This window comes from Halichoeres trimaculatus, unplaced genomic scaffold (assembly GCF_033239565.1).
Source record: "Halichoeres trimaculatus isolate MK-OKI-2021-1 unplaced genomic scaffold, fHalTri1.1 fHalTri1_scaffold_2, whole genome shotgun sequence".
In the NCBI taxonomy this organism is placed as follows: Eukaryota; Metazoa; Chordata; class Actinopteri; order Labriformes; family Labridae; genus Halichoeres; species Halichoeres trimaculatus.
Window position 1 is genome coordinate 9226877 of NW_027437180.1, and position 15665 is coordinate 9242541.

Consider the following 15665-nt stretch of genomic DNA (forward strand, 5'->3'; position numbering starts at 1 on the left):
GTAAGAGCTGACTTCAAACCAGCGCCCCTATTGCATTTATGTTTATTAACTTTCCTCAATAATGAAGTAAAGTTTCTTAAAGTGGAGTGAAACTCTGACAGGGTGACTAGAAGAAATTGACAAATAGAGAAGTCTGTTTCATTTTCAATTTGAGCTACAAGCACAGTTAACTCCGCAGTCACTGTTAAGGTTGAAAACCATCAGTGTGATTCACTATTTTTTCCTCCAGAGTCTGTGATCAGAGCCGCATCTTTAGTACAGTCTGTTCTTTGTAACAACAGGAACAACAGGCAGCTGCTATGAACTGCTATTTAATGACCAATCAGAAACCAGAACCTTACAAGGTTGAGTAATAAAGGCACTGATAGGTCTTTTTTCTTACAGTGAGAAAATGATGTTTATGAACAAAATTTGAAATTTTAGTCATCCAAGTTACAGATCAGAAATATAAACATTTTCCATGAACATTTATCTTCAAGGTGCAAAAAGTGTTGTAACTTAATCAAATGTTGTGTTTTTGTCTTCACAGTGGTCACAAAAACAGTAACTACAACTAAGCTAACATCTCAAAGTAAGTGCCTTCTTGATGTCAGCTCCTCCCTGAGCCTTTAACAGACAAAAGTATAAGAATTGGTTAGGTTGTACACTATGAAATTAAAGCTGCACTCATCAATATTAACATATCGAAAATGGCTGACATAACCATAAAGGGGGTCACTTAGTTCGGTCTCATAGCGCTCAGCAGTCTTATTATTAAGTTTTTGAAGCGGTGGATAAAGGAATCAGATGAACAACAGATTGACAGAAGTTGTGTGAAGTTACGCTGGTAGTTATTCCAAAAACTGAGCTGTCCTCCATGTATCACTGTAGTCTGATAAGATACTAACGATAGTGAACTTTAATATCATTTTAAGTCAACTCAAAGTAGTGCTAATTCTGTCTGCTGGACGTGGAAATGAGCTGTTTCCTGAAGTGACAGTGAACAAAAGTGAACAAAAAGTGGTGTCTGGCATGCTGCTTGCAGCTGAGAACAATATACCATTTCCCTAGTGGAATATTCAGACTGGTTCAGTCAGTGGCAACTCACGTAAAACGAGTGTGTTTCTGGGACTGTTATATTTTGTTTTTATTGACAATATAAATAGGGGCTGCATGGTTAGCGCTGCAGCCAGTGGTGGACTGGGACTGAAAAACAGCCCGGGACTTTGACTCACCCTCGACCCTCAACAACGGGACACGTCGGTAGATTCCCCCCCCCCCACCACCACCATCACAGCGCCGGCCGTTCTGGTATTCTCCATAATGTCAAGATGACCAGTCCGCCCCTGACGTCATTAATTTAAAAAAAAAAAAAACGCTTCGACCACCGGCCGGTCAGGGTCTGAAATAGACCGGCTGTTAGGGAAAAGTCACGCTAGCTGCAGCCTTTCTGTGTGGAGTTTGCATGTTCTCCCCGTGCATGCGTGGGTTCTCTCTGGGTACTTCGGCTTCCTCCCACAGTCCAAAAACATGCTCAGCAGGTTAATTGAACACTCTAAATTGTCCGTAGGTGTGAGTGTGTGTGTGAGTGAATGGTTGTCTGTCTCTGTGTCAGCCCTGTGATTGACTGGAGACCAGTCCAGGGTGACCCTGCCTCTCGCCCAATGACAGCTGGGATAGGACACCCGCGACCCTGAACAGGACAAACGGTTCATAAAATGAATGAATACATGAATAAATAAATATAAATGGTAAAAACAAACGTATACTATGTACTGGGTTGTTGAAAATAGTTTAACATTCTCACTGTAAATCCTTTGTTCTGACAGTAAAAGCCTGTTATCAGTATTACAGTAAGCAGTTGATTGGAAAACTTGGTGAGTATTAGCTTCGTGTCGTCATGTCCAGTCTGACTGAATTGAATGCTGAGATGCTGACCTCCACCTAGTAGAACTAAACTAAAGTAGTAGAACTAAATTATTCTTTCTCTGTCTCTCTGTACATCTTTTAGCCTTAAAGGCTTTTTGTTTATTTGCCTGCTTTTGAGTTCTTTCTTTCTTTCTTTCTTTTAAACTCAAAATATGTTTCCTCCAAAAGCCTTAACCCACCCCACTACTCATCTGTCAGGCAGCTTCTTTTAAAGGAAAACACTAAAACTCCATTGTGACACAAATATGAGGGGAGACTCAATGAGCAGCTAACTTGAGAAGGTAGCCAAAGTTTAGCTAATTTGATATAAAATTTTCTATTGGACTTTAAGTTTTAATGGATGCTAATCTTTCTTTCTTGTTTATATCCCTGTATTAGCTTGTAGGGTATTTAAAATGCCACCTTTAAGTGCAGATAAGACAACAAATTGTGGTATGCTAGCACTAGCCCTCCACAGGAGAAGCTAGCAACTCCTTGCAAACTTCAGCAGCACTCCTTATTTCTGAATGTCCTTTAGCCTTTAAAGCACATTGTTTTGTTTTTCTGAAAGCATTTATGCTATGCTTCTCTTAAAGGAAATCACTAAAACTCACTTTTAGCTATTGTTTGACATCAAATGTGTGTCTCAGTAAGCGGCTAGCTTGCATCAGCAGCTATAAATCTGATATATTTCCAGATGAACTTTTGGATGATATCATGCATACTAATTTTGAACAGGATGTGCAAAGAATGTTTTCTCTTTTCTCTTGTATATCATCTGTACAGATTGTATGAGAAGATAATGATAAATTGAGCTTTGAAATGTGTAAGCATTGGCAGGTTGGGAGCTCGAGGCTCCCTCTTTACTTCTAGAAGAAACAGCTCATCTTTTTCTTTTTTTTTTCTTTCTTTTTTTAAGGGGGAAAAACATTACCCTGGGCAATTCCAGACGCTATATATCATATAAGTGTCTGAAATCAATCTCCGGCAAGAATAGAACAGTTTAACGGTATAGGGTAATAAGGCAGCGTGTCGAGTCACGTCAACATGCTTAACTCGGGAATGCTGTCTGATTTAAAAAGAAGGCTTTATCTTTAAAGGTCATGTACTCCACTGTCTTTGCTCATGCAGTCAGGTGAAATACATTTACAAACTGTTAACTGTGATTTGGAATAATAGTGAGTCTGATCCTCCTTTCCTTTCTTTACATTTCCTGTAGGTGAAATTCCTCTGAGTGCAGGAACATCAAGTGTAAAAACGTCATCAGGAGGCACGAGCAGCTCGGTTTTTATCACCTCCAGCAGCTCAAAAGCAACCAGCTCCAGTGGATCCGGAGGCATCAGTGTCACTACTATAGGATCTTCTTCTTCGTCGTCTTCTTCTTCTGCTGTATCATCGAGTGGAGGAAGCTCTGCAGCAGGAGGAGGCTCAGCGGGTGGAAGTAGTTTGGTCGTGGTGAAGAGTTCCTCAGGGGGAGGAAGCTCAGCAGGTGGGGCCAGCTCAGGAGGTGGAAGCAGTTTGGTCGTAGTTAAAAGTTCTTCAGGAGGAGAAAGCTCAGCAAGCGCGGCAAGTTCAGGAGGTGGGAGTAGTTTGGTGGTTGTAGGGAGTTCCTCAGGAGGGGGGGCTTCAGCAGGGAAAGCAGTGAGCTCAGCAACCTCAGGGGGCTCATCAGTCGAGATCAAGGCTTCTGGGGGGGCGTCTTCCAGCATGTCTTCTAGTTTTGCGAGTACCAGTCGAGAGGTGAAGAGGGAGGGGGGCCTTGGTGCTGTGACAGTCTCAACTGTAACGAAGTCCAGCTACAGCTCAGGAGGATCTGGGGAAACCAAGAGAGGATCATCCTCTGCAATTTCATATTCCCCTGCCCCAAAGGAGAGGAAGAATATCACCACCATGGCTGCAGCCATGTCCGAGGTGTTTGACGGTCAGTCACAGGTCAAAGGTCAAAGACGTGCTGTTTGTTGTTCAACAGAAGAAACTGAACTTACCTTTAATTTGTTTTTACGTTTCAGAAACTTCAAGCACAAACTCCTCTCCTGAGTACAACAGGAAGGAGTATGGTGAGTATTTCTCACTGTCAAATGCAGAATGGTTATCAATAATATGACATTATCTAATGTATGTACAAACTGCTGTTAATGAATTTTTTTTTTTTTTTTTTAGTTGCATCAAGTTCAGTTTCAACTTCTGCCACCAGAGGGAGATCTAAGAGCAGAGGTACAGTGAGAGCACCGAAATGCTAAACTAAAGAAACAACAGACTAATGGAGCAAACATACCCTACATAAAAAGCAAAAATAAATACATAACTTCAGACTTACAGGAAAGATATCTCCACAGTGTTAATAATAACATCATATTTACATGTTTCTTCTTTATCTGTAGAGAGTGAGATCAGAGCCAGGCTTCAGAGTGCTTCTCCCTCGGCCAGCTGTGAGTATGACAACACAAAGTGTTTCAGATTCAGATACAAAGCAGACTGAGGCCTTGAACACATTTAGCTAGGTATTTAAAAAAAAACGATCCCCCCCATCATCAATAAAAAAAAACAATTTTCGTCCACACACTCTGGGCAAATCTGCTGATAAGTGCAACTTGAAGCATAACAAACACATATCTGGCATTGTTTTTCAGATGCAAAACCCATGTCCACCAATCAGAATGAGCCCACCCCATTCAGCCGTGACATTTGAAAACCAAACGCTCTGTTTCCTGGCATTTTCACAAAACCATGAAACCCAAGTTTTCTAAGATCTTCATCTCCAGAAAACACTGTTTTCAGTGACACAAAAATGAGGTTTTGAGTGGATGACGGTGCTAAACATATAAAAATATATGTAGAGACCTGGCTACATGTGGACATGGCCTTAGCTGTCTGACACCTATTTAATCCTGCATGAATCTGGATGTTTATTTTCTACCTGAAGACAGACTTTAACCCTATATTGCTGAACGCTTCATATTTGAATAATGAGTTTTAAAGACCTCTACCTCATCAACATAAGAAATAGTTTCCTGAAAAACCTGTTATAAAAATGCTGAAAGAAAAAAAATCCTACCATCACAGCTGAAAGTGTATTTTGGCTGTTTTTAGAATGTCATGAAATCATCCACACATTTTTTTTCAGGAAAATCATTGATAATTTACAAAAGTTGCAATTAGAAAAACTTCCAAATTTTCTTCTAATTTCTTTAGACAAGTATTAATTTATTCATCATTTATTACAATGCGTTTTTATTTAAAAAAAAAAAAAAAAAAAAAGAAGAAAAAAAATACTTTACTATAACAGTTGCTAAAACTGTCCAATCTGTCAAATATGATACAAAAAGTATATATGAAACAACAACAACAAAAAAAAACATTTTGGCTACTTTTGATGAGTCAGGCTTTACAGGGTTAGGTGGGCGCAGGACTTGACCTAAGACTCTGGATCTCTCAACTGTTGGTTTAGGACCCAAAAGTGAGTCACATAAAGTGTTTTTTGACCAGAAGGATCAGGAACTTTTAGTCCCAGGTAAAGCATTCCCAGGAACTATTTGATTCCTTGTGGCCTATTGTTTGTGTGTGTTTTGTGGATCATGCAAATAAAGTAAAAATAATACAAAAATAAAGTGAAATGCACTACCCAGCCTGACCAGTAGAGGGCAGCAAGACAATGAAAAAAGACATAATGCAAAAATGACACCACAGAAGGAGAAGACAGACGTGAAAAACAGAAACAGTTTCTACCAGCAAAGCACCAGTCCATCTCTGATGTCTAAAGCATGGTAGCAAAGATCCACCAGTGTCAGCTGAAAAAAATGAGCCCATTGTATAACAACTTTACACATAATACATCCTTCAACATTTAATTCAACAAATCTTTGCCCTTCATTTAATTTGACCAACATTTTTCTAATGAAATGAACACAACAAATGAAAAAGGTCTGTTGCTAATCCCAGTTGTAGGGCTATTTTTCTTTAATTCATCTATTTTTGGTGCATTGTGTTCTATTTTACAAAAAACATTATGTACAGAATAAACACCACATACTTTAACTAAAATAATTCACATAAGTAACTGAGTCTCTAAAATAAACATTAATATTTATACTGTGGTAATAAATCAGATAGTTTACCTGTCTGCTTATCTAACACATGACCTTATTTCTATAATCAGCAGAGTGCCCTCTACTGGCTGTTAAAAGAAAGACACTATCAGTGGATTCCACTTGTCTAGTCCTTCAGGTTGTGTTCATGGGGCAACTCTTTGATTGGTTTAGTTCTGTGTACACCATCAGACTTGGATTTAAATAAAATGTCCCTCTCCTTCTCTTCTGTGTCTTTCCTGTGCAGGGACTGAGCTGGATGATGTGAAACGTCTGCTGAGAGGAAATCGCTCCACCAGCACCAGCCCCAGTCCACCTCATTCCCCCAACAACACGCTGCCCATCCCAAGGAAGGCCAGCGTGGAGACCAGGACCCTGTCTGAGAGCTCCAGTGCAGGTTAGTGACAGGTCAATGTGACAGGAAGTGGAATAGTGCTGGACGGTTGTTTCCTGTGGTACTTTTTGGATCTTTAATTGTCACCATTTCTCCTTTTTGTCCCCTCCAGCGGACCAGTACGGCAGCATTTGGGCTGGAGGTGTGAGCAGCAGCTACAGTTACAACACAAACCCCAACAACCTGTCCGCTACCTCCACCCTTTACCAGACAGGTCAGTCACACCAGACGAGCAGTAATCAGACACCTGTCAGACATACAGATGATATCAAATACAAACTGATGGAGGGAATAAATACAGAACACTTGAAACATCACAAAAAGCTATTTTCCTTCAGGAAGTAATGCTCTGTTTGGTTACATACACGTGTTTTGATGTAATTCCTATTTATGTATTGGTCACAAAGATGGTGGCAGCACAGGTGCAGCAGTTTTGAGGTTTTCCTTTAGTGCTTTCATAATTTTGCTCTGGATAATTATCATTTTTATTTTACTTGCATGACAAAGAGCTGAATATCTATTTTAAAAAGAAGAACAAAAACCAAACAAACACAATGTAATGGCAAAAAAAAACAGTATCGTTGTCTTTTCAGGAGGACTTCAGAACAACCTGGCGCTCGGCCCTCAGGTCATGAGCAGTGGATTCTCTGCCAGCAGTGCAGGTGAGCCCGGCTTCATGCTGCATCCTGTCACAGACCATGAAGGACTTTCACATCCTCGGCTCTGTGGCAACAGGAGATCACACTCTCTCCATTTCTCTTCTAGGCGCTCTATATGGACTTCAGAATAACCTGACCACTACCAGCCCTGCTCTCCTGGGCCCCTCTGGAGCCAGCACACAGATAGGTGAATTAAAACGCATTTTTCAAGCTTGGGTCATACTCACTCTTCAGCTGTCTTGTCTATAAAAAAAAGGAACCCATTCAGGGTGATAATTAACAAATCTGTTTAATAATCCTCACATTTTTTCTCCTCACAGCTTACGGTGTACAGAAAAATGCTTCAAGCCCCGGGCTGAGCCCAACCACTGGTGAGGCTTCTTATGGTTTGATCAGCAGTTTATGAAACTCATGGGTTTAATCACAATAACTTCATTTTTATTAAGCCACTAAAACTGTCTCATTTAGTCAAGGTCCTTTTTTTAAACAACTTTTCTTTCCAAATATACCCTACTGACTTAGAAAAGAAGAAGTCCAAATAAATCACAAGAAGACAAATTAACAAATAAAACTAAATAAGTGAATTTAAAAAAAGAGAGAAAGATGAAATTTCTGAGCACTGACACTTGTCGTGTATCGTATTTCAAAACTGTATTTTTCACAGTGTGTCACATTCAAAGACAAAACTTAATTCCCTGAAAAAAGTTTTTCCCTTCTATCAAACTCCAGGAATGTGACACAGAAGTCTGTGAGAAAACAGATATACAGGAAATCAGGTAGACCTTATTCATAGTGTTTGTGATGTAGTTTCTTTTAGTTTCTAGTTTCTTTTCTAGGCGAGCAGGGTTTGATTAAAGTGACAGAAAATAAACCAAGGGGGGAAAAGAAGCAGCAAAGTGTGAGCAAAAGGATTAAAGGATTACAGGACTTATCCAGATATAAAAGACTCAAAAGATACTTCAGCCAAAAAACACCAAGACGAGAAAATAATCTATAGTGAATACATTTTAAGCCTTAAACCAAAATCACAGAAATAAATGACACAGAAGCTTAATGACAAAACTCTCCCTTCAAACACTTCTACAAGACAAAGTGACTTCACCCGCAGCTGAGCGACCCAGCCTCCCCTCTGGGGACTTCCTACAGGATTTTAGAATAGACTTACTTGTAAGTTACTTGTATTTTTACACCCTTTAAAATGAGACTGTCAGTGCCGAAATGTGTTTTTTAAATGCTATGTATTTCTTAGTAACTGAGGTTGAGTCTGATTTTCCAGTGAGAATCTGAATCCAAGAAATATATGGTCTCAGAAATGAGTTTGTGGTCACAGCTGGTTTCAAATTTTCTTCTTTTGTCTTGCATGATCTGCAGTTAACATTTTAAACCCCTATCTGAAATAAGATAAATAAATAAACCAGGCCATGTCTACCTGGTTATCAGGAGAAAAAAGTGACAGTGACAGTGAAACATCAAACTCAACAAACTCCCAGAGGGTCTGAGACAAGCTACAAATGTAGAAATTTTTAAACGTAATCTAATAACTCACTTATTCAGCCTTGCTTTTATGTAGAATTTAATTGTTTTTAATGACAATCATAAAAATATTTATTTCTTTGTAGCAATGCTTAGCATTGAATTTTTAATTTAGTATTTCATTTTCTAATCATTTATTCCTTTTTTTTATTTGCTTATACATTTTGAAAAAGTTCTAATCTTTTTACATTTGATTATTTAAGGTTTAATTTTAATCTAACTTTAACTTGCTTGAAATATTTTTTTACTGTCTTATTTAGATGTCTCTTAGTTTTATTTTTTAGTCTTCACTCCCTTAGGTGTCTCTTGGTTTTATTGGTTTTATTGCTTTATTGCTATTCCTTTTCTTGTGTCTGTTGTTATAATATATATATATATATATATATATATATATATATATATATATATATATATATATATATATATATATATATATATATATATATATATATATATATATATATATATATATATATATATGTATATATATATATATATATATATATATATATATATATATATATATATATATATATATAGTCACAACAATTGATAATTTTTTTGTCTCTATGTAAAGCACTTTGAGCTGATTACTATGTATGAAATGTGCTACATAAATAAACTTGGATTGATGATTGATTGATTTGACCACAGAGATTTGACCACCAAAACCTGATTTCAGTCTTTAAAACTGTTAGATTGTGTAATTGGTCTTAAGAACATTTCTGTTTACAGATTTTTCTTTTTATTTGAAAAATAACTCTGAATTTTGCAAGAAAAGTTTTTTTGTTAATCCTCTTTGTACATCTACATCTTCTTAATGTCAGAATCAGGCAGAGACCAGCATGTCATCAAATCTTTAAACACCATCAGCTTCTTCTAGTTTGCTGTATCAGTTTCTTGATTTTCTTTTTTCACACAGTGAGACCCAGCAGTCCCACTCTTGACGATACCACAGGCAAAGACTTCAAGTTTGTGCTGGTGGAGAAGGACAACGCTCCGATCAAGAAGGAGACTGAGCGACTGGTTATGACCAAAGACACGGGGAAGCAGTTCATGTCTGCTGCACCGGCCAGTGTTGCTGGTAAATTAAATAAAAAATACTGTGGTTGCTAGTTTTACAAACACTGCTAGAGTTACCTTTGAGGTTAAACTCACAGAGGTATGATCTGTGTGTTTTTTTGTTGTTTTGTAGCAACTTACTCCGAGGACTCGCTGAAGAGAGAGAAACAGAAAATGTCAACCAGCACGGTGGAGGAAGGAACAGATGCTAAAAGTACACAAACACACTCATTCAAAAACTTTTTTTTAGTTCATCACGTGTGCTTCTTTTGTGTTGAACATGTTTTTTTTATTCAAAGCTTCATCCCTGAAAGTTTCCACCAAAGATAAAGCAACTTATGCAGGTATGTATCAACATTATGAGCCATGTCTATTGTTTTATTCTGCAGCACAAGACAAAAAGGTTTAAACTCATTTTTGATTATACTCATTTTAAATTTGGACCTGTACCTATGAAAAATATACTCTACATTTCACAGAATAGATGTTACCTCAGGAGTTTTAATGTTGGCAGCACTTTGATGAAGATGTTTCATTCATGTTTTATTGAATCGGTTTTATCTTTCTGCATGGTGACCTGGCACAGGTCACTCGGCATCAAAAACCAGAACAAAAACAGAGTATCAATAAACTGATTATCAGAATCACAGGATCACCACTCCCTGACCTCTCTGACTTATAAGAGCTAAGTTTCTTAAAGAAGTCAGTCAGTCTTAGCAGATCAAAGTCCTCCTTTGTCAAAGGTTTTTAAGTTGCTGCCACCACCTTTTAAAATAATTCATAGTGTTGCTTCTCCTTCCATTTGTCATTCTTAGTTAGTTGATATGTATGTAATTCGTGTTGTTGTATAAAAAGAAGTTTACATATAAATGTAAGAGAAATCTGAAATTATTTTTTTTAATTGTTTGTAGTCCTTGCTGTGTGACTACATTTTTAATATTTATTTTTGTATGTGTGTGTGTTGTTATCTCATTTTAAATTTTTATTTTCTGTGAAGCACTTTGTGGCTAGAATTTACTTTCTTAAATTTACTTTAAAGGAGCAAAGAGAAGAAAAATCTCAATGTATCTGCCCCTTCTCTAAAAAAAACTTAAAGTAAACACTTGTCAACAAACCCACAAAAAAAGTTACACTTTTTGGCCCGTATAGCGTATTAACCGTAGAACAAAAAACAAACTAAAACAATTCACAAACATAGAACCCAGTTTCACCCAAACAAAAAAAAGCAAGAAAAACAACAATACCCAAAAATCCACCACCAGACAGGGATTAGAATGTCTGTGATTCCTTGTTTCTTTCTAATGTGTTGGTTTTGATATGTTTTTTGAAGATACTGAGGGTTTTGGCTTCTTTGAAATGCCGGTCCAAGTTGTTCCATAAAGAGAGATACCTTTCATTCATTCATTCATTCATTCATTCATTCATTCATTCATTCATTCATTCATTCATTCATTCATTCATTCGTGTTAATTTATTTGTCCCTTGAAGGGCAATTTTGTTTGCAGCAGATCTACATTTAGACATAAAAACATAGAAAACATACATGATAATATAAGCAGTATAGACACTGGTGCACAGTTAGCTCCAGTACAGGAAAGTAAATTAACAAGGTGGACATATCAAACCAAACTGTGCTCTTGATCAAGGAGAAGGACAGACTACTGGACTACTTGACTATAATGTTTTGTTCCTTTTCGTTCTTGGCTGGTCTTAACCATTGTATCTATGTATTAACTGTCCATCCTTCATTATTTGTTTGCTGATTGCAGTCTGTATGTATGAATGTGTTTTGCTGCTTACTACAGATGAATTGCCCTCTCGCAGAGATAATATTAACAACATTGAACCTTGGACTACGGTGGCCTGTGGGTGTCAGATGATTTCCAAAAGCTACAACATGAATGCAAAAGACACAACACAAATGCAAACTCCATAACACAACGGAAGTTAAAAGAGGATACTTATTCAAACAGTCACAGAAAAGTTGTAAAAGTAATAATTAGGTGCATCAAAGAAAAATAAGCTTCATAGGGGTGTTACCTTGTGACTTCCTTTGTAGTACTTATATTTCTTTATTTACGTTAGCATTGTGGCTATATTTATCATAGCTTAAGTTATTAAAGAAAACAACCATTAACTTCCTTTCACAATTTTTCTGTGTCCATTAGGAAAACTGTCCTCTTAACTTCAGCTATGGCCGTACTTCTATTGTGTTGTGGCTTTTCCATTAGTGTTGTTGGTTTTGCAAATCGCCTGACACCTATCGACCACTGTATTAAACTCAGCGTATTTGGTCTAGTGCTTAGCTAAGATAACCAGTTCCTTGATGTACTTTAGCCTTGCGTGTAGCATGTACACATATTCAACAAGAGAGTTGGCTTTAAAACATGTTGGATCATGTTTTTATGAAAACAGTTTCAATTTACTCTAACATCCAAAAAGTCGGAGAATTACATTTTGCAGAGAAAATATCTTCATGTTTTCTAATGCATCCTGTTTTTGTCTGACTTTGTAAAATGATGAGTTTTGTTTCTTTTCCAGAAATCCGTGAGGATAAATCCGACTCTGGGTTCTTGTCCTGCTGCAGCTGGTGGAAGTGGCTGCTCGGCCTCCTGCTGACCTTGCTCTTCCTCCTTGGCCTCCTCTTTGGACTCATTGCTTTGGGTCAGACGTTCCTCCTTCTGATCGTTTATTTATCTTCATGTCTCACTTAAAGTTAGTCTGACATGCTCACTTACCCCTCTTTGGCCTCACAGGTGAGGAGATAAAACGCCTCAAGAGCCGCGTCGATGCTCTGGAAGCCATCACCGGTGTCTCAGCCAGATCCAGCCGCCTGTCTGCTTCCTCTGGCATCAACATCATCGACCCGCTGGAGTCAGCGTACCTTGACAGGAGCTCAGCCGGGACCACTCTGACCCGCTCTGACAATGGCATCAATCTGGGAGCTGCAGGACCAGGAGGGGGTGTCGGGGGTGGACCTGGGCAGGATGGCACCGCTCTGCAGAGAACCGTCCAGCAGCTGGTCAGGGCTGAACTCCGCTCAGACGTTGTAAGAGGTAAAGAAATGTGACACACAGAGAAACATAAATCAGTTATTGAACCATCTGAAAGTGACTGAGCTCATGGTTTCCTACTTTCAGACACACTCGCATACTCACTGAAAGGGGAGAGAGGAGAGCCAGGACCTAAAGGTAGGTTTTTACTCACAAAAGATATATATTTTTTATTTGGTTTTATTTTGATTATTTAAAGATTTTTAAATTATTTTCCAAAACTTATTAGGTTGATAACTGTGCTAATGATGAGTGTTACTCTACAGGTGATCCAGGACAGAATGGACTGAAAGGTGAGAGATTTAGATTCACCTTTACTCTCCTCTAACATATCGTCTTGTTTCAAGCTCTGAACTGAACATTTCTTTGTTTTGGTGAAAATATCTCAAATCTCTGAAACTAACATATATGAACTGGTCTGTTGCAGGTGATAATGGATTCCCTGGCCTACCAGGTAAGACTAAGGTTGTCATCAAGCCCTGTCCTTCTGTCTGACCCTTCTCTGCTGAAGCTCTGATCACACGTTCTGCCTGTCTTTAGGTCCCCCGGGACAGATGGGTCACCCCGGACTGGATGGACCAAGAGGACCAAAGGGAAGTGCAGGTAACCACATTTAGAAGATGTCATCACAAACACATGTGATGAAAACATACGTGATCTGAATTTCTGCTTCTCTCTGAACAGGTGAACACGGTCCTGAGGGACCCCCAGGTCAGAGGGGCCGAGACGGGCAGATGGGCCCTCGTGGAGAGACCGGACCCCCAGGTTTGGGAGAGAAGGGAGACAGAGGTAGGAGCTGTCCCTGATACAGGACTGATTCATGATACTTTAATGCTTTGAACTTTGACGATGAACCCTGGTCATGACAGGATCTCAAGGTGAGCCGGGACACCCTGGACCTGCTGGTACTACTGGACCTGTGGGACCAAAAGGTGAGGTCAAAGGTCATAAATCAGGATTTAATAACACCTTCATCTGCTTTAATACTAATGGATGGATGTTTCTTGAAACTACTCTCCACATCCTCACATCATGGTTAAAACATTTAAGCAGCTTTTTAAGATCAAGCACGAGGTCAGGGGATCTATCAGCACGGTTATTGTCCAAAGTAGAGTTAAAGTGGTGATAATCTGAAAAAATAATGGCTTTGCTGTTTTTTACCTTGAAGTGAGCTTTATGTTTCTTCATGGAGGCAGTCATCCCTGAACGCTGCATAACAAGAAGCTTTGACATGACCTTATTGGTTCCTAGCATAGACTTTATAAAACATGTACATAACCTCGGCGACATCACTCTTCTGTTACTGACACTTGAAATGAAGCCAATCCATGGATTAGCTACATCCGTTATGATGTCGGCTGTGAGTTCATTTTGAACAGCTACAGGGCGTTTGTCAGTCACGTGACCTGAGCTGTGCCTCTGATTGGAAAATCAAACAAGCCTTAAAAAATTTTAAACCGCAGAGTTGGAGAAAAAATTCACTCACTTTACAGATATTGATATTTTAGACCCAAGCCATTTTTGAACCAGGCTGTAAATATGCTTTTTAATGCCAAATGAGTCCATTTTTATGGGTGGGTGTTTATGTGACTCCCGGTCTCTGCAGCCAGCCTCAAGCAGATTCTCAATGAACAGCAACTTTTAGCACTTCCTCATAGGCTTCATTTTTGCTAACCAAATGTTGCCCCTTGGTTCCAAGTTTAATGCATACTTAGTTCACAGTTTGTTTTAATAAAATGTTTGAAAATGGGTTGATCATTTTTTATTTTTTTTTTGCCAAGTATATTTATTGTTTTTGTTTATAGAAAAAAAAACAAAAAAACAGAACAGAACATTCCGGCACAAGTCAGATGGAGGTAAAAAGCTCAGTCCGTCAATATATATATATATATATATATATATATATATATATATATATATATATATATATATATATATATATATATATATATATATATATATATATATATATATATATATATTGAGAAATAAATAAAAATAAATAAATACATAAAATAGATAATAGTAAATAATAAAACCATGACAGCATCAAGAGTTCACATTATGCCTCTATAGAAAAGGGCTGAAATGTCCAGACCAATGTATGACATAAAGGGGTCCCAAATGCTATGGAACACTTCATCTTTGCAATGTAACAAGTTGGTTAAATAGTCCAGGGATATATATTGGGTTGATCATTTTTAAAATGTTCTGGTGAAGTAGCTGAATTAAGACACTGGACCATTATTTTACTAAGCTGATGTTCAAAGTGAGCGGTAGGCTCATTTCACAACCATGCTTCCTCTGCACCCAGTGGAGACTCCCCCTGCTGGCTGTTTAAAAGAATGCACCAAAAGGCTCCGGACCACTTCTCATGTACTCCAAAATTAATACCTAGAAAAATCAGTGTAGACATGACAGATTATTTAAAGACTTGATAATGATCACTTCATTTATGTTTTACTTTTCTTTGACCTCAGGTTCTGCAGGAGAGCACGGCGCCTCAGGAGGCCCAGGTACAAAAAAGCTGTCTAACATAATGTTTTTTTGACCTCTTCTGTTTGTCAGAATTAATTGTCGGTTGTGTTTTGATGCTGCTTTGTTCAACTACAGGTGCTCCTGGTCCAAGAGGTTTCCCCGGAGATGCAGGAGCTCCAGGACCTAAAGGTACCTTCAGCATTCGTTCTGTTGCTGTTTAAGAAAACCACATGAACTATGTTACAGTTACAGGTCATATTAAAGCTGGTGTTACATGGTATGGCAAAGTTAAACAATAAAATACAGTTCAAACATAAATAGAGTTTAATATCTCTCTGAGAGCTTTATTTTATCGCCAGGTTAAATATCTCCATCACCTCTTCACGTGCTTTGTTGGTGTTTTTTCTGCTTCCTGCAGGTGATCGAGGAACGGCAGGTTTACCAGGGACCAAAGGAGACCTGGGAGAAAAAGGGCCACGAGGACCAGGAGGTGGGTTCCTCAAAATGAACTTAG

The 15665-nt window shown here is 38.3% G+C and overlaps 1 protein-coding gene across 1 annotated transcript in view; it reads left to right on the forward strand.

Moving 5' to 3' along the window:
• The window catches only part of LOC141784701 (uncharacterized), a 34147-nt gene that overhangs the window by 4967 nt on the left and 13515 nt on the right, over positions 1-15665 (forward strand). The window contains exons 3-27 of the mRNA XM_074662542.1: positions 3107-3328; positions 3377-3403; positions 3539-3808; positions 3897-3944; positions 4048-4101; positions 4269-4316; positions 6220-6369; positions 6479-6580; positions 6960-7028; positions 7132-7212; positions 7346-7396; positions 9481-9642; positions 9754-9834; positions 9920-9964; positions 12162-12284; positions 12377-12676; positions 12761-12811; positions 12940-12966; positions 13101-13127; positions 13214-13276; positions 13358-13462; positions 13543-13605; positions 15154-15189; positions 15287-15340; positions 15570-15641. Coding sequence (XP_074518643.1) covers positions 3107-3328; positions 3377-3403; positions 3539-3808; positions 3897-3944; positions 4048-4101; positions 4269-4316; positions 6220-6369; positions 6479-6580; positions 6960-7028; positions 7132-7212; positions 7346-7396; positions 9481-9642; positions 9754-9834; positions 9920-9964; positions 12162-12284; positions 12377-12676; positions 12761-12811; positions 12940-12966; positions 13101-13127; positions 13214-13276; positions 13358-13462; positions 13543-13605; positions 15154-15189; positions 15287-15340; positions 15570-15641 — 2331 coding nt within the window. The remainder of the gene's footprint in view (positions 1-3106; positions 3329-3376; positions 3404-3538; positions 3809-3896; positions 3945-4047; positions 4102-4268; positions 4317-6219; positions 6370-6478; positions 6581-6959; positions 7029-7131; positions 7213-7345; positions 7397-9480; positions 9643-9753; positions 9835-9919; positions 9965-12161; positions 12285-12376; positions 12677-12760; positions 12812-12939; positions 12967-13100; positions 13128-13213; positions 13277-13357; positions 13463-13542; positions 13606-15153; positions 15190-15286; positions 15341-15569; positions 15642-15665) is intronic.